The sequence below is a fragment of the Oncorhynchus nerka genome, linkage group LG9a, assembly GCF_034236695.1.
Source record: "Oncorhynchus nerka isolate Pitt River linkage group LG9a, Oner_Uvic_2.0, whole genome shotgun sequence".
In the NCBI taxonomy this organism is placed as follows: domain Eukaryota; kingdom Metazoa; phylum Chordata; class Actinopteri; order Salmoniformes; family Salmonidae; genus Oncorhynchus; species Oncorhynchus nerka.
Genome location: NC_088404.1, coordinates 38750382 through 38768489, shown reverse-complemented (window position 1 = coordinate 38768489; position 18108 = coordinate 38750382). Strand labels below are relative to the sequence as shown.

At 40.6% G+C, this 18108-nt stretch overlaps 2 protein-coding genes across 4 annotated transcripts in view; one reads left to right on the top strand and one right to left on the bottom strand.

Annotated features, from left to right (window-relative positions):
• Positions 1–44: 44 nt before the first annotated feature.
• synm (synemin, intermediate filament protein) lies at positions 45–15993 on the top strand. The gene is made up of 4 exons (XM_029668059.2): positions 45–952; positions 3975–4099; positions 6103–6158; positions 10846–15993. The coding sequence occupies exons 1-4, from the start codon at positions 164–166 to the stop codon at positions 12936–12938; spliced, it is 3063 nt and encodes a 1020-aa protein (XP_029523919.2). The 5' UTR covers positions 45–163; the 3' UTR covers positions 12939–15993.
• ttc23 (tetratricopeptide repeat domain 23) overlaps positions 15990–18108 on the bottom strand; it is a 25715-nt gene continuing 23596 nt past the window's right edge. For all 3 annotated transcript variants that reach the window (XM_029668060.2, XM_065022572.1, XM_065022573.1), the window contains 2 exons: positions 16652–16734; positions 15990–16448 (listed from right to left, as the gene is read on the bottom strand). In XM_029668060.2, the coding sequence (XP_029523920.2) occupies positions 16328–16448; positions 16652–16734 (204 nt within the window). In that variant the 3' untranslated portion in view covers positions 15990–16327. The remainder of the gene's footprint in view (positions 16449–16651; positions 16735–18108) is intronic.

Genomic DNA, 18108 nt, shown 5'->3' with positions numbered 1-18108 from the left:
ATAATTAAGCCCCCGCCCACCTTCTGCACTTGACAAGTCAAGCCCTCATCACATAGTTGCATCACAGCTCTGCTCACAAACGCACTTGCAAATAAGACCAGTACAACATTTCCCCTGTATAGAAATATAAAGAAGCAAAGGTGTACAATTTGTAAATTACAAAATGTTACAATTCAGGAGCTTCGATGCCGAAAAACATCAATTACAGGAGCTCAACAACAGACTGGGCCAGTATCTGTCAAGAACGAAGCAGTTGGAGCATGAAAATGCAATCCTGATAACTGAAATAAACAAGAGAAGACAAGATAAAACGGTGGAATGGGACAACAAATGTATGGCCGAAATGCGGGACCTGAGGAGAACGGTGGGGCAACTATCCTTCGATAAGTCCCGAGCCGAGATGGAACGAGAGAAGTTATGGCAAGAGTTTCAGATGTTACAGTCTATGTGTGGTGAGGAGCAGGTGGTATGCAAAGACATTGATGGAGAGATGAAAGGTTGTGAAAAGCAGCTTCAAAAAGCTCAACAGACTAATGATGCACTTGAGGAACGTCTGTTCCAGCTTGAGAACGAGTGCAGATTTATTGAGGATGCGCACAGACAAGAAATGACCAAGCTTCAGAACCAGGTCCATTCACGACCTAATGTTACCAAAATGTATCATGGCCCTCCGGGAGTCTCGATGGAAGATATGCAACAGTACGCCCTCAGCCTGGCCGATGGATGGATGGACACTTTCGAAATGTATCGAAGGAAGGTCGAAGAAATGGAGGACTCGATCAAAGCCGACCAGATGAGGCTGCATGATCTCCAAAGGGAAAAGATACATTATGCCGCAGAGTTTGACAAATTACGCAAAGAGGCTGACACGCACGGTCAGATTCAAATACACCTGGAGGAACAGCTCATAGACATGCAGGAGAACTTCCATGGGGACATCACCAAGTATCAGGTGAGAAAATTGGGTTTGCAACCCATGTTACTTTAGACATCACTCTCTGTCGGTCATGCTGTTTTTTTAGAAGAGTTTTTTTTAAATGCAATATGTGTGTTATTTTTGGATCTGTTTATGGATCATAAAATGTATTTCTTCAACGTGATGGGTGCTACGCACAGATTGCCCAGCCTTTCCATAAGAGCTGACCACCTCCTCCTCTAGGTGCCACACCCACGATCTGACGAGAAAGAGCAGCTACCCCAACATCCACAATGTGTTTTTTAATAGCTCATTATCATATTTTACATCATTATGCATAATTATTATGATGACAGATGGGTCTTTATATAAATTATAGTGTTTGGTAATGTCAAAATTAAAATAAAAAAATCTAAATGAAAATGACTGAACTAATTGATCAGCTATGTCTTCATGGATAATGTTCACAGTATGCTGTATGCTTTCAAAGTTATGTTTAAACTACACAAAATATGCATACTTGATTCATTTAGTGAAACAGCAGGGGCCACTCTTGCTCAGGTGCTCGTGCACCTCAATCACCAATCATATTGGCCCACATGAATTAAAAAGAGGGGCAAAGGTTACTGCAGGAGCTGTGGAATTGATACATGAGCCACACCTCCTTGTGGTTCAGAAGTATCACTATCCAACTTGAAGGGTCATGGTACTACTTTGTGATTCTAAATGTGCACAACTGCATATAAACTATCATTCAGTGCATGTTCCCTGACAGGCCTGTTTGGACCACAGTGGGGAGTGACATTCTGTTGTTTCACACCCACTGCCTTCATTCATCCACTGGGATCACACTTTTATAGATGATATCAACACACAGTCGCTGGTTTTGAAGCAAATAAATCTAGAAAATAATCTCAGAAGCTTTGATTTATAGCCCATGCCGTTAAAAGGACTGCCCAAAACTCCATTCATAACCACAGAGAAAAATGCATTCTGCACCAGTGCAGTGTTTCAGGACAGACTAAAAGGATTGCATCAGCCACTTAAACCAATTAGCTGATGCAGAGACTAATCCTTAGTGGCCTACTAATGATAGAGCTATACCAAGCAGGTCAATCATTTTTCTCCCATGCACATTTGCAAGTCAACTGCATTGAATTTAAATGTACGTTATGCATGATATTGTCGTAAAACTCTCAAGTTATGTCTAATTGTTAAAAATTATGTTGCAATCCCAATAAATTAATTGTAAATTGACCCTGACACTCATCCAATGGGATGCCATATTTCACTCTAGGACAGTGAGTGTCAGACTAGACTTAAAGGGACAGTTGTTGAGCTGACTAATTCGTCTGATCTGTTAGAGGGATCACCCATGATTCATCCAGTCCATCCTCCTTCTCCTTTAAATGAGAGGTAACAGTGAACTAGAGCTCACCAGCTTGTAGTCCTAAAAAACAGAAATTAGTTATATCTGGTTCATTCAGCCATTCCTATGGGGGAAATTAATGGGAAAATAATGAAGTTTTGGGATAAAAGCCAAAAATAAGGTTTGAGGTTAACACAGGCTTACATGCTGACCACACCACTCGCGCTCGTTCATGTTAATTTTGTCCACCCACACCAGACGCGATCAGGACACGCAGGTTGAAATATCAAAACAAACTCTAAACCAACTATATTAATTTTGGGACAGGTTGAAAAGCCAACATTTATGGCAATTTAGCTAGTTAGCTTGCTGTTGCTAGCTAATTCGTCCTGGAATATAAACATTTGGTTGTTATTTTACCTGAAATGCACAAGGTCCTCTACTCCAACAATTAATCAACAGATAAAAGGGTAAACCGAGTTAGTTTCTAGTAGTCTCTCCTCCTTCAGGCTTCTTCTTCTTTGGACTTTATATGGCGGCAACCATTTTTAAGGTGCATTACCACCACCAACTGGACTGGAGTGTGGACCTCAGTTCGTCTTTCAATCACCCACGTGGGTAAATGCTCCTAAAAACCAATGAGGAGATGGGAGAGGAAGGACTTGTAACGTGTTAAGCATCACAAATAGAACCAAGTTCTATTTTAGCACCTGGCTACACAGACGCTCGTTGGCACGTGTGAGCAGTGTGGGTGCAATGATTGAGTAACATGAATGTGTACATTTATTTTGCGAACCTCGCTCGCGCGCGTCAGTTAACATGACCTTTAGGAATTATGAATCATTTATGTGCTAGTTGTGATTACATAAATGCTTCAACATTCAAAAAAAGTGACATTAGCTGATGAAGATGATCTACTAGAACAAAACATATAAGGCTCAGATACACCAACACCGTTTGCTGGCCGAGAGTACTTAGCACCCCTGAACCTAATTTGCGATCCGAGTGCACACCAATTTTACATGTAGAATTGTGTGAAAAAATGGTGTCAGTCAGATGTCTACAGCGGGTGGTCCCTAAAACACAGCACGCTGAACAAACGCTAGATCCACATTTGGTGCAATGTGTTTTAGATCTCTTAAGCCTGTGTTTACCACAGACCTTATTTTTCAGCATTTATCAAAAAAACCTACAAAAAATCCATTCATTTCCCCATAGGCTTCGGCCGACAAGCCATGGCGAAGTTAGCCCCCGTTAGTGCCTACAAAAAGACGGCATTACTATTGCTCTCTCTAGGGAAGGTGTCTCAAGGGCCTTGAAACAGGTGCACAACACAACAGCACTGCTAAAGTTCACCCTAACACGCTCAATACAATTTAATCGGTTACCTACTTAGAAATAAACAAGGAGGGTCAGATGGTGAACCAAGTACTATTGAAACTGACAAGTAGTTCAATGCATGACCATATAGGTACTGTAGAGGGACAAACCTGAACAGTCATTTGTGACCTGAAAGATGTCTTTATATTCATACTCAGGGCACCATCTCTTATCTTAATTCCCTCTACCTGATATTGCAATGAACAAAATAAATGTAGACCATCCCTATAATAGTCTCATAGAAGTATGTTAGAACAGGATAGAAGGGAATGTACAGGTTCACAATTCTGTTCCATGGTCTCTTTGCAGGTGATTATTGATGAATTGGAGAGGGAGCGGGAAATGTTGGCCAACACCATGGCAGAAAAGGTCAGAGACCACCAGGAGCTCCTGCAGGTCAAGATGGATCTGGGCATGGAGGTGGCTTACTACAGGTAGGTCTTCTTATGTTCTGGTTAGGCCTTTCTGAGTTCAATAGAGACCACTATGGAGACTTGTAGTAGAAATGACTGTAATGCAACCCATAGCAGCCTTAATATTTACTGTGACATTTATTCTGCCTGTGGAGAGACCCTTTTTACTATCTTGGGAAATCAGAGGAGCTGGCTGACAATGCTGATTCTGAGGAATACAACATTGTGGTTTTTAATCAACTGTCAGATGACAGTGCTTGTGTAAAAACAATATGTTTAATATCGCAATTTAATGGTACCATGGAATTACAAAGCAGCCTTATGTATAATAATACAACTGTTTTGCCTGTTGATGCTAGTTCTGTCATGTTAGGCCCAACACAGATCCTTCAATGCTGCAGTGTTGTTGGTCTTGGAATGTATTTATAGTGATTTCACCCTTCACTGTAGCTGCAAAGCAAATGCTCTGCTGCCCTCCCATTTGGCAGGGGCACTTAGCATTCCTCCACACAGCCTTTACTTATATTAACTCCTGATGCTATCCACATTGGGGCGGCAGGGTAGCCTAGTGGTTAGAGCGTTGGACTAATAACCAGAAGGTTGCAAGTTCAAACCCCTGAGCTGAGAAGGTACAAATCTGTCGTTCTGCCCCTGAACAGGCAGTTAACCCACTGTTCCTAGGCCGTCATTGAAAATACGAATTTGTTCTTAACTGACTTGCCTAGTTAATATATTTCCTGTTCACCGAAAACCAAACTATAACAAATAAGCCAAAATATCCCTACAGATATCACAATGTTTAATGTTTAACGTGCAGGTTAACACATTATGATCTATAGTAGAGAGTAGACAGCGGTGCATTGTAGCTGTTATTTTTACGGAGCCTTTTGTGAGGCACACCATGGACTTTCAGAGGGGTTATAGCTTCAGAAAAGTCTAAAACATTGTGATATCTGTAGGGATATTTTGGCTTATTTGTTATAGTTTGGTTTTCGGTGAACAGGAAATATATGCTTTTCATATAGAAAAAAGTGTTCAAAAAGGGGTTATTACTTGATAGATGTCAACCTGTTGAGCCCTGTAATGACAATGCCAGACTATTACTATGTCACTACAATTCCCATTGGTCACAGTGGATCACTTCAAGAACACTTCAACATTATCATAACAGAGACTACTTTAGTCGATGCACATGGTTATTTATATAAAGCAATGACATTTAATGATATTGTTTTTTACCCATTGTCCAGAGTTCTTTCAGAAATGTAATACGGACACTGGTCTCTTTTCGGGTATGTTCCAGAGTCTCTTTTCATTTCTCCTGGTCTGGGGCCTATTTCAAGGCTATTTTTACAGACAATTCCCTGGTCTCCCGAGACTCTGAATTGAGCTCTCTTGTAGTAGGCCTACTTAGGGTGACACATCTGCACTTTGTTTACAATATTTGCAAGAAATGAAATGTCTTCCTTGGAGAGGTAGTGGGAAAGCTGGTATGTATGTTAGTGTACGTGCAGGTTAACACATTAGGATCTATAGTAGAGAGTAGACAGCGGTGCATTGTAGCTGTTATTTTTACGGAGCCTTTTGTGAGGCACACCATGGACTTTCAGAGGGGTTATAGCTTCAGAAAAGTATCCTATGGTAGATGTTGTTTTCCAAAACTTGTTTTGTGGAGCCAATGCTTTGCCGGGGCGTGTGAGCTGGTCAACGTTACTGGTATAGTGTCTTTGTTGTTCATGTCTTTTGGTCTGTTGTAGTAAAGTGTTGTTGTTGACCTGCTCTTTTCTGTATATGGCCAGGTCCATAGGTTGTGTTCATCGTCTGGTAGCTTACCTCTGTGTTTGATTTGAGGTTTGAGATGGCAGAGCAGGGTGATCAGCATTCTCCTGTGAGGCGATTGTAATTGTATGAAAACAAAACGGTGCTTAATTTTGAAGAAGCAATATTTCTCTAAGAATGCAAATCCAATCATATCATTACCATGTATTTATCCTTGGTTTTAATGCCCTTTTGTTTTTCTATAGGGCACTTATTGAAGGAGAGCATCAGCAACATCTGCAGTCAAGAGAAAGAGTCCTAGGTATTGTACATTCCTTTCAAATAAGTCACGCTTTTGGCTGGGAAATTTGTGTTACTATACACTTGAGAGTAAATTTACATGTTTCAAATGTTTCAGTAGGTGACATCCTATTGGTAGCAATATTTTCTTTTACTCAATTACCCAAACTATATATACAGTGCATTTGGAAAGTATTCAGACCCCTTGACTTTTTCCACATTTTGTTTTGTTACAGCGTTATTCTAAAATGGATTAAATAAAACATTTTCCTCATAATTTCCCCATAATGACAAAGCGAAAAATAGGTTTTTAGAAAGGTTTGCAAATGTAATAAATAAATAAAAAACAGACATATGTAATTGACATTAGTATTCAGAACCTTTGATATGAGACTCGAAATTGAGCTCAGGTGCATCCTGTTTCCATTGATCATGTTTCTACAACTTAATTGGTGTCCACCTGTGGTAAATTCAATTGATTGGACATTATTTGGAAAGGCACACACCTGTCTATATAAGGTCCCACAGTTGACAGTACATGTCCGAGCAAAAGCAAAGCCAGGAGGAAGGAATTGTCCGTAGTGCTCTGAGACAGGATTGTGTCCAAGCACAGATCTGGGAAAGGGTACCCAAACATTTCTGCAGCATTGAAGGTCCCAAGAACACAGTGGCCTCCATCATTCTTAAATGGAAGAAGTTTGGAACCACCAAGACTCTTCCTACAGCTTGGCCGCTCGGCCAAACTGAGCAATCGGGGGAGAATGACCTTGGTCAGGGAGGTGACCAAGAACCTGATGGTCACTCTGACAGAGCTCCAGAGTTCCTCTGTGGAAATGGGAGAACCTTCCAGATCCTTCTCTGCAGCCCTCTCTGCAGCACTTCACCAATCAGACCTTTATGGTAGAGTGGCCAGACGGAAGCCACTCCTCAGTAAAAAGCACATGACAGCCCGCTTGGAGTTTTCCAAAAGATACCTAAAGGACTCTCAGACCATGAGAAACAACATTCTCTTCAACATTCTCTTCTCTGAACTTTTTTGGCGTGAATGCCAAGCATCATGTCTGGAGGAAACCTCAAACCTGGCACAATCCCTACAGTAAAGCATGGGGGTGGCAGCATCATGCTATGGGGATGTTTTTCAGCGGCATGGACTGGGAGACTAGTCAGAATCGAGGGAAAGATGAACGGAGTAAAGTACAGAGAGATCCTGCTCCAAAGTGCTCAGGACCTCAGACAGGGGCGAAGGTTCACCTTCGAACAGGACAACGACCCTAAGCACACAGCCATTACAAAGCAGGAGTGGCGTTGGGACAAGTCTCTGAATGTCCTTGAGTGGCCCAGCCAAAGTCCAGAGGCCTCATTTATAAAAATGTTCTTAGATTTATACTTGAACTTAGTCATAAGATAATTTCCGACGGTGTCCTTACGTTTGATTCATAAAAGATACTGAGCATAAAAAACCTTGCTTACACAGGTTCTAAGAAGCCCATTTGTAACTTACTGTGATCTATGAATCTCAAATTAACTTAAAATTGACAGCACCTGAAAATGCCTTTACAATCAGCGATTTCCCCTCATAGAATGCTAGCACAAATTAGGGTTTAGTCAGGAATAGCCATGGACCAAAAGAGAAAAGCGAACTTTTTGGAAGACGAGATCACGGCGATGGTAGAGGAGATTGAAGACAGGCAACACGTATTATTCGGTGGACTAAATAGTGGGTTGACAAACAAAACCAAACAGGTAGCTTGGGAGTGTGTCACCACTGCCGTGAACGAGGTGGGACAGCAAGACAGAACTGTGGCTGATGTGAAAAAGAAATGGGTCTGACCTTAAACTGCAAGGGGAAATAATAATAGCCGTGCATAAGTAGTAGGAAAATCACTTACGTCAAGTCTAGACTTTGCATAGAGATAACATAATTTCCAGGTCAAATTAAGGTTTTATAAATAACTACTTATACTACTTATCGTTTTCTGCGAAAGTCATACTTAAGATCAAAATTGATCGTAAGTCTGTTTTATAAATGAGGCCCCAGACTTGAACCCGATGGAACATCCCTGGAGAGACTTAAAAATAGCTGTGCAAAATACCTACACTCCCCATCCAACCTGACAGAACTTGAGAGGATCTGCAGAGAAGAATGGGAGAATCTCCCCAAATACAGGTGTGCCAAGCTTGTAGTGTCATACCAAAGAAGACTCAAGGCTGTAATCACTGCCAAAGGTGCTTCAGCAAAGTACTGAGTAAAGGGTCTGAATACTGATGTTAATGTGATATTTCAGTTTGTTATTTTTTCTATAAATCAAATACAATCAAATGTATTTATATAGCCCTTCGTACATCAGCTGATATCTCAAAGTGCTGTACAGAAACCCAGCCTAAAACCCCAAACAGCAAGCAATGCAGGTGTAGAAGCTAAATAAATAAAAAAACAGTTTTTGATTTGTCATTATGGGGTATTGTGTGTAGACAGATGAGGGGAAAAAAACTATTTAATCTATTTTAGAATAAGGCTGTTACGTAAAAAATTCAAGGGGTCTGAATACTTTCCAAATACCCTGTGGGTGGGCCTATGCCCTCCCAGGCCCACCCATGGCTGTGCCCCTGCCCAGTCATGTGATATCCATAGATTAGGGCCTAATTTATTCATTTCAATTGACTGATTTCTTTATGTGAACTATAACTCAGTAAAGTCAGTAAAATTATTGCATGTTGCGTTTATATTTTTGTTCAGTATATATATATATATATATATATATATATACACACACACACACACACACACACACACACACACACACACACACACACATACAGTACCAGTTAAAAGTTTGGACACACCTACTCATTCAAGGGTTTTTCTTTATTTTTACTATCTTCTACATTGTAGAATAATAGTGAAGATATCAAACTATGAAATAATACATATGGAATTATGTAGTAACAAAAAAAGTGTTAAACAAATCAAATTATATTTGATTTTAGATTCTTCAAAGTAGCCACCCTTTGCCTTGATGATGCCTTGAACACTCTTGGCATTCTCTCAACTAGCTTCATGAGGTAGTCACCTGATATGCATTTCAATGAACAAGTATGCCTAGTAAATTTGTGGTATTTCTTTCCTTCTTAATGCGTTTGATCCAATCAGTGGGTTGTGACAAGGTAGGGGTGGTATACAGAAGATAGCCCTATTTGGTAAACGATCAAGTCCATATTATGGCAAGAACAGGTTGGAACCAAAAATCAAACATTTGGACTCATCAGACCAAAGGTCAGATTTTCACAGGTCTAATGTCCATTCCTCGTGTTTCTTGGCCCAAGCAAGTCTCTTCTTCCTATTGGTGTCCTTTAGTAGTGGTTTCTTTGCAGCAATTTGACTATGAAGGTCTGATTCACGTAGTCTCCTCTGAACAGTTGATGTTGAGATGTCTGTTACTTGAACTCTGTGAAGCATTTATTTGGGCTGCAATTTCTGAGGCTGGTAACTCTAATGTACTTATCCTCTGCAGCAGAGGTGACTCTGGGTCTTCCTTTCCTGTGGCGTTCCTCATGTGAGCCAGTTTCATCATAGCGCTTGATGGTTTTTGCGACTGCACTTGAAGAAACTTTCAAAGTTTTTGAAATTTTCCGTATTGACTGACCTTCATGTTTTATTGTAATGATGGACTGTTATTTCTCTTTGCTTATTTGAGCTGTTATTTCCATAATATGGACTTGGTCATTTACCAAGTAGGGCTATCTTCTGTATACCAACCCTACCTTGTCACAACACAACTGATTTGCTGAAACGCATTAAAAAGGAAAGAAATACCACAAATGAACTTTTAACAAGGCATACTTGTTAATTGAAATGCATTCCAGGTGACTACCTCATGAAGCTGGTTGAGAAAAAGCCAAGAGTGTATAAAGAAAGCTGTCATCAAGGCAAAGGGTGGCTACTTTGAAGAATCTCAAATATAAAATATATTTTGATTTGTTTAACACGTTTTTGGTTACTGCATGATCCCATATGAGCTATTTCATAGTTTTGATGTCTTCACTATTATTCTACAATATAGAAAATAGTAAAAATAAAGAAAACCCTTGAAATAGTAGGTGTGTCCAAACTTTTGACAGGTACTGTATATATACTATATAGTATGTGGACATCAATTCAAATTAGTGGATTTGGCTATTTCAGCCACACCCGTTGCTGACCTCTATAAGGTGTCGAAAGCATTCCACAGGGATGCTGGCCCATGTTGACTACAATGCATCCCACAGTTGTACCAAGTTGGCTGGAGGTCCTTTGGGTGGTGGACCATTCTTCATACACACAGGAAACTGTTGAGTGTGAAAAACCCAGCAGCGTTGCAGTTCTTACCATACCCAATTCAAAAGGAACTAAAATCTTTTGTTTCGCCCATTAACTCTCTGAATGTTACACATACACAATCCATGTCTCAAATGTTCAAGGCTTAAAAATCCTTCTTTAACCTGTCTCTTCCCCTTCATCTACACTGATTGAAGTGGATTTAACAGGTGACATCAATAAGGGATCATAGATTTCATCTGGATTCACCTGATCATTATATGTCATGGAAAGAGCAGGTGTTGTTAATGTTTTGTATACTCAGTGTATATACATGCAGTGATAAACATTTCCCAATGTATTTATATAAAGGATTTATAATCATATTAATTTGGTCCTTAACTCTCTACCTCAGATATTAAGATGAGGCCTCCACAACACTACAAACCAAGAGTTTCCACCTCAGCCAGACAGGATGTAAGGAAGCATCTGGATGTGAGATACATGGAACCAACCTCAAGCTTGAGAAAATCACCTGTTCCATCTCAGTATGGTCGCACCAGTCCTTCCAGGGTCATACCTATCTCAGTCACAGGCAGCAGCTACAATAGGAATCAGAGTCCTGCAGCCAGAAGGGACATGGTCTCGTTCACTAAATCCCAGTCTGCATCCTCCAGCTCTTCATCCTCTACTATTAAACCTGTGGCCCAGAGTACCGACAAGAAGAATGTAGATGCTCAGAAAAAAGTTGTGGAGGAGAGGAGAGTGAGAATCAAAGAGGTGTCACAACACTCAGCTAAGGATTCTCTCGGCCATTCTCGAGGCACAGCAAACAAGTCCAGTCCCATTGCCTCACCCACTGCTGACATCAAATCAGTGAGAATAGTGTCACCACCAATGATGAGTCTGAGCAGAAACACGGAGGAGAACAGCAAAAAGAAAGGAGAGAGGCAAGTTGAAAGAGAGGTGAGAGGCGATGTATTTCATCTTCAGAATGTCAAGATGCATGCCAAAGAGGGCAACGTTGCAGGCACCACAACAAGTGATGAGATGGTCTTAGACTCTGTGTCTATGGAAGAACTTATTGATAAGGTCATGAAACCTGCTGGTTTTGATCGAATGGTCTGCAGCTCATCTCCAGACTCCAAAATCACTTACCATGTGGAGAAAACGGAGCAGGAGGACGGGTCAACAAAGACACAGATTATCCTGGAGTCCAAGGTCCAGGAGGAGCTGGATATGTCAGAGGACTCTGCACTGGAACAACTGCTCAGCAAGGGAGTGAAACACGTGTCACTGGAGGATATCAAGGGCAGTGAAACAGGAAACATGATTCAGAACCTTCTCAGCCTTGGGCTGCATGGAGGAGAGGACATGGAAAACAAGTCTGTCAATGTGGAGATCATTGAGGAACCAGTGGAGGGTTACAGTGACGAGGAGTACGAGTTTGAGGAGAAGTCCACACCCAAGTTCTCCCAGCCCTCTTCAATGTTCTTCCAGATTGAAGAACTAGAGAATTACCCCCACGGCACCAAATACCATGAGAGTGGTGCTGATGTAATGAAAACCTCCATGACAGATGAAAACTATGGCAGGAATGGTGGATCTGTGAAGGTCCAGGAAGACTCCAGAGATAGTGAATCTCCATACTACAGCCACGACCAAGAGTCTCAAGAGTATTTTGTCTCTACACCTGAAGAGCCTGAGGAGGGTGGTGGTATTGCATCATATGGACATTACGGAGTGGTGGACGACCTTTCAGATGAAAGGTACTACCAGGATGGGGGACTCTCAAGGAACAGAATGTTTGTTGAGGAAAGCGATAGTTGCAGACCTGCATCAGACAGCCTGCACATAAAGGGTGACCACTCCTTGGCGCGAGAGAGTTTCCCTGAGTGCATTATTGAAGAGGAGACCATCCATGTCTCCCCCACAGTACAGGAGTCGATGCTTGGATACCTGAGAGAGGAAACTCTGGACCCCAAAGAGCAGCTGAGGGGAGCCTTAGAGCAGCTCCAAGGAACAGTGTCAGGGAGCCTGAAAGAAGAGTTGGCGCTCTTCACAAGAGGCGGCAGTGATGGTCCTCAGAACATATCTGTGGACATCAAGAAAGTACACCAGTCCTTCAATAACGGAACCACGACTATCGTGGCAGAGCTCAAGAGCTCAACAACCCTGGAGGACTCTGGGCTGCTGGAGGAGCAGGGGGATGATGTATCTGAGGAGCAGATCATGGCGGCTCTACGCTCCTCCAACTCCGGCCTTGGAGCAGAGGGAGGATTCACCCTGGTCACAAATGAGATGGGCTGGGTGACTAGCAGTGAGGGACAGGGAGGAGAGTCCACGACTGAAGTCACTGAGAAGCACATCAAGCTGGGGCCATCAGATAAGTCCTTTTCCTTCCAGATGGATGTGAATAACGGCCAAGGACAGGATCCCCCACTGAAGGTCACTCATGAGAAAAGAGTTGCCACAGTCTATCTTGAATCTAATGAAGATGAGATCTGATTCAAATTAGATCATTTTATTACATTACTCCCCATATTAAGCCACACACCAGTCAATCAGTTGCAACGAACAGTGAAGTGACGTCATTAGTTGCGATTCATAAATTGCGATGCCTACAATCATGGTAAGAATACAAATTATAGCCCTGCCTGTATATCAAAAAGTGAAATAGCATTGGTTACCCATTTTCACACTGCTCTCTGCTTCTCTTTGAGAATATGTTATATTCATTTCCTGCTAGATACACTCCTCTATTTATTTATTTATACAGTGAAGCTAAAACATTAATGTGGCTCTATACTCCAGCATTTTGAATTTGAGATCAAATGTTTTATATGAGGCGACAGTACAGAATATCACTGTTATTTGAGGGTATTTTCATACATTATAAGTAAGCATTTCACTGCAAGGTCTACACCTGTTGTATTTGATTATTTTATTTTATTTTACCTGTATAACATTTTATTTGACATATCTGTTTTACCATTTATAAATGAATGCACTTCATTTATATAGTCCACCCATTTGAAGGTGTCATAAGTAATTGGACAAATGCACTTATAGTGTATTAAATGAAGTCAAATGTTTAGTATTTGGTCCCATTTTCCTAGCACGCAATGACTACATCAAGCTTGTGACTCTACAAACTTATTGGATGCATTTACAGTTTGTTTTTCGGATTATATGTTGTGCCCAATAGAAATTGATGGTAAATAATGTTTTGTCACTTTTATTGTAAATAAGAATACAACATGTTTCTGAACACTTCTACATGAATGTGGATGCTACCAGGATGTTGGATAATCATGAATGAATGCTTTTTTGATGGGGGTATGATGTTTATGCCTCTAACTTTCTCACTCATCATTATTGAAGATGCATTCATGATTATCCATAATCATGGTAGCATCCAAATGAATGTAGAGGTGTTCAGAAACATTATATGATTTTTTTTACCGCAAAAGTGGCTCCAAAATGACTCAATACATTATGTACCAATAATTACAATTAGGCACAACATAATCCAAAATAAGACCAAAACAAACTTCAAAATGCATTTAACAAATTTGTAGTCACAAGCTTGATGGGACCAAATACTAAACTTGCCTGAATTTAATACACTATTAATTACATTTTCCAAATACTTATCACAACTTCAAATGGGGGGACTAGATACATAAACTGCATTCATTTATAAATGGCAAAACAAATATGTATGAAAATACCCACAAATAAAAGGTGACATTCTTTACTGTCGCCTCCTATAAAACATTTGATCTCAAATCCAAAATGCTGAAGTTTAGAGCCAAAAAAAAAAAAGTAGCTTCACCATTCAAATAAATATGTAGGGAGTGTATATATTTGTGTACTAACTTGTACTACACTGCTTAGGCCTCTCTTCTCTTTTGCCTGAGATACTTTAACCAAATATGGAATGATGCTAATATACATGTATATCCTTCATTGTTATGGTTAAGATTGCAGTCTTAAAACAGGTTCAACATGTATGTAGCTAGAAGAAAAAACGTAAACGTATTGTTTCCTGTAATGCCATGATATTTGGAACCACATTTAAAGCTAGTGGTTTGTTGCTGAGGGACTTCCTGTGGTTAATAAGTGGAATCATCCAATACAGTGCTTATGATGGATATATAGGAATGTGTTTATGATAGGGCATAAAAGTAAGTGTATCATGTCTTGTCAAATGAAATCTACCCTCTATGAATCATTTGAATTGGAAATAGACATTTTTTTAACTGCAATTTGTCAAATCAAATGGGGTGTTATCGAGTGATTCTGATCACCACTTTGCATGTTTGACATGACTTATACGTTTAAAATAATTGTCCCTCAAAATAATTTTATAGTTTATCCTTCCGGTTCCCTCACCATGATCTTTTAATCTGTAAATGGCTTTAGATCGGCGAGAAGTAATCCGGCCATCTTGAATTCCAAAGAGAGGTGTTTTTCTCTGCTTGTAGAGGCAGTGGTAGCAAGACAGACAGAGGCTTTAAACTAGGTGGAAATAACTTGAGGAATGAATAGAGACAGAGAGCTAGAGAGAATGAGGAGGTAAGCAGATGGTTAGTGTCTGAGAAGACACCTGTATATCTAATTTCAGTAAACCACAGTACATATGAATTGCCTCGGCATGAGCCATGTTGTGTTGGTGACCAGTGTCAGAATTCACCTTGGCTCAGAGGTGAGTTAGTGTGTGTACCACCGTGGCTATTTTAGGACCAGCGCACCAGCTTAGTAGCACTGCCTGTGTGTGTGTGGTGTGTGTCTGCGCGCGTGTGGAAAAACTAAAACACCTCCAATATGACTTCACCCCACAACCCCCGTCTTCTTCCTCAATAAGCTGCTTTAGAGTTCGTCTCTGCACCAGAGCAGAAACACCGAACACAGATCTTTCACATTATGCTTACTTGGCACAGTCTTGTTATAACAGAGCATAAAGAGTGTGAAAATACAATATAATTGCTTTACAAATTGTTTTGTGACAAAGCTGAACGCAAATGACCTAAAGTAGAGCACTTTAGAGTTGAAAGATGTTAGCTATAGACAATGGTTTGTTGTTGTACTTAAGTGCCCAGATACATTAGAAACAAGGTTTTGCCTTTCACAGTACAAGTCCTTAAACATCTCTTTAGTGTGTGAATATAGCGTGAAAGACTTTTATAAAACACCCCGTTTGGCCAAAACACTTACATACTGTAGGTTCATTTTGTGTTTAAGAACATTATCAAAAAGGCAGTCCTTTTTGATACGCAACATTGTAGGTGAAATTAAACCTCCAAACTACCCAATGTGCCATGTTTAAACACAAAAATGGTGCAGTGCAAAAGAGCGTTTCATGCCTCAATTTTGAATGTTTAAAAAGGGGATGTGCTACCCTCATGATTCATTGGTGTTATTCGCATATTGAAAGTAAGTGCTTCATGCATTAGCCTACTTTATTCTTCTTTTAGTGAATTTAGTGAGAATGAGTTTTCAACCATTGTTTGGACACCTCTTCATATTGCAAAAACAATTAAATTACTACTTGAGTGTGTTTCCTGAGTTTGAGTCTTTATTAATACAACATAAACATAACATTGAACGTCTTCGTTGTATACACAGAGAGACAGGGAAGGGACAGAGTCCTCCGCTGCAGCTCTTCTCCTGAGCTGTAGAACCTTCCCTTCATTCTGAGGAGTTCTGTCTGCGTTGTCCTGCCAACAGCCTGACACTAATTTCGCAGAGAATGCACAATGAAAACAGAAAGGATTGCCAGGGGTCTTCTTGGTTAATTTCCAATTCATAGAATTTCTCCTTGCGACAAAGGGAGAGGCTTTATTTTCTTAGAGGGCCAAGGCTCATTCATCCAGCTCAGCTCTGATGGCATGTTAGGAGTCCGACATGTTGGCGTTTCCTCCTGCCTTGCTATAAGAAGGTAGGACTGCACAGAAAGGAGGCCTTGTTTTCAGGCTACCCTCCCTCTTCTGTCTCCCAGCAACCTCGGGCGCCCTGGAAAAACATACACTACTGTAAATGACAATGTGGGTTTAATATATTTAACAGGGCAGACAGTGTAGGGAATGCCCTTTATCATTTTGCCAACACATTAAAGTCACTATTTTACTTTCTCTCACAACAATGTTTCTATTGATAAATGCATTGGATGTATAATGTGTTGGTATCGATGGTCATTACTGAGGTTGCAGACTTACTGGGCCAGCATGTCCACTGTCTTCTGCGTGGCTCTTGTCTTCTTATGCTGAGAGCCATACAGGATACTCTGAATGTCCAGACACTGAAACAGAAACAACAAGGTTCACTGTGGGGTAAGATATGATTTTAAATAGGAAAGGATATGACATACTTCTGAATTATTTAGCACAAAATCTGAGGTTAAAGTTCATTCAAATTCAAAGCACTTAGTGACTACAGCGCTAATTGTGTGAACGTATGACAAATAGTAGGGAGGCTGATGGGTTGTTTTTTGTCTACAAACAATATGAAAAGGTAGAGCTACACTTAGACAGCTGAGGGGTATCAAAACACTTCCTGTCCAATTCTATAGAGAGCTCTTCCCATCCAGAAATAACCCCTCTAGTAACCAGGGTTCAGATAACACCAGTCTATCTGACTCACCCCGGGGAGTAGACACTGACCAGCACATCTCAGGGTATTTCTATGACCAAACAATAACAAACCTGGCATCTGATCTGGTTTAATAGGTTTATAAGGTAAACTCAAGTAGCAGTGATGATCAAGAGTGACTTTCTTTAATCAATGGAAATGAGTGGGGAACGACCACTTTGTTTATCTATGTCAGAGCAGATTTGCTGAATGCACTGTAACCATAGAAAACAGTAATGTTGTTATCACACACACGTGTGTTTGATAACAACAATGAGAAAGATTATCAAACATTTCCACAATCAACATAAATCACAGGATGTCAACAGAACTTTGTGGAACCAAGGAAAGTGAGTGCTCAATGTTTCCTGCCTGGCGATGGAAACGGCAGAGTAAAGGGCTCGGGGAAACTCTGGCAGATAGCCATCTGGCCTTGGATGTTTTCGTCAGTTCTCCCTGCTGCACTATGTAATGGAAGGACTTCTATTGCAACAGGAAGATGGAGAAAAACTACAAATGTTTGTGTGAGCCATTGTTTTCCCCTTTCATAAACTCTGAGTGTCATGTCAGAGTCAGGCTTCCTTTATAGTCCCCAAAGAGGAAAAAGTTTAGGATAAGTGGGACTCTCTCACTGTCAAGTTTCATGTATTTTTTCCTTTGAGAAATCCTCTTGGATTCTGTCCAGATTTCTAAATCTAACATCATGGCTCCAGAGAGCAGCGGTTGTCATGATAACGGGGGAAAGAACATGATAACACTGCACGTTATCTGTCAGGGGTACTTCAGAAAGGTTACCCATCCCGTCCGGATAAGAAGCAGAGTGTGGGAGCTCTGATTCACTCTGGGATACTTGGACCCACTTTGCACTTAGATACAATAACAAAGCAACATAGCAACAAGGCTCCTTAACTTACAGGCTTGTTATTACTAGTACTCTGAAATCTCCCTGAACTGGACTATTTTAGTGTGTTTCTGGGGATGGAGAGAACGAGCTCAGAAGGCAAGGACGGAGAAAGTGTGTCAATGTATATGTGTGTCATACTTA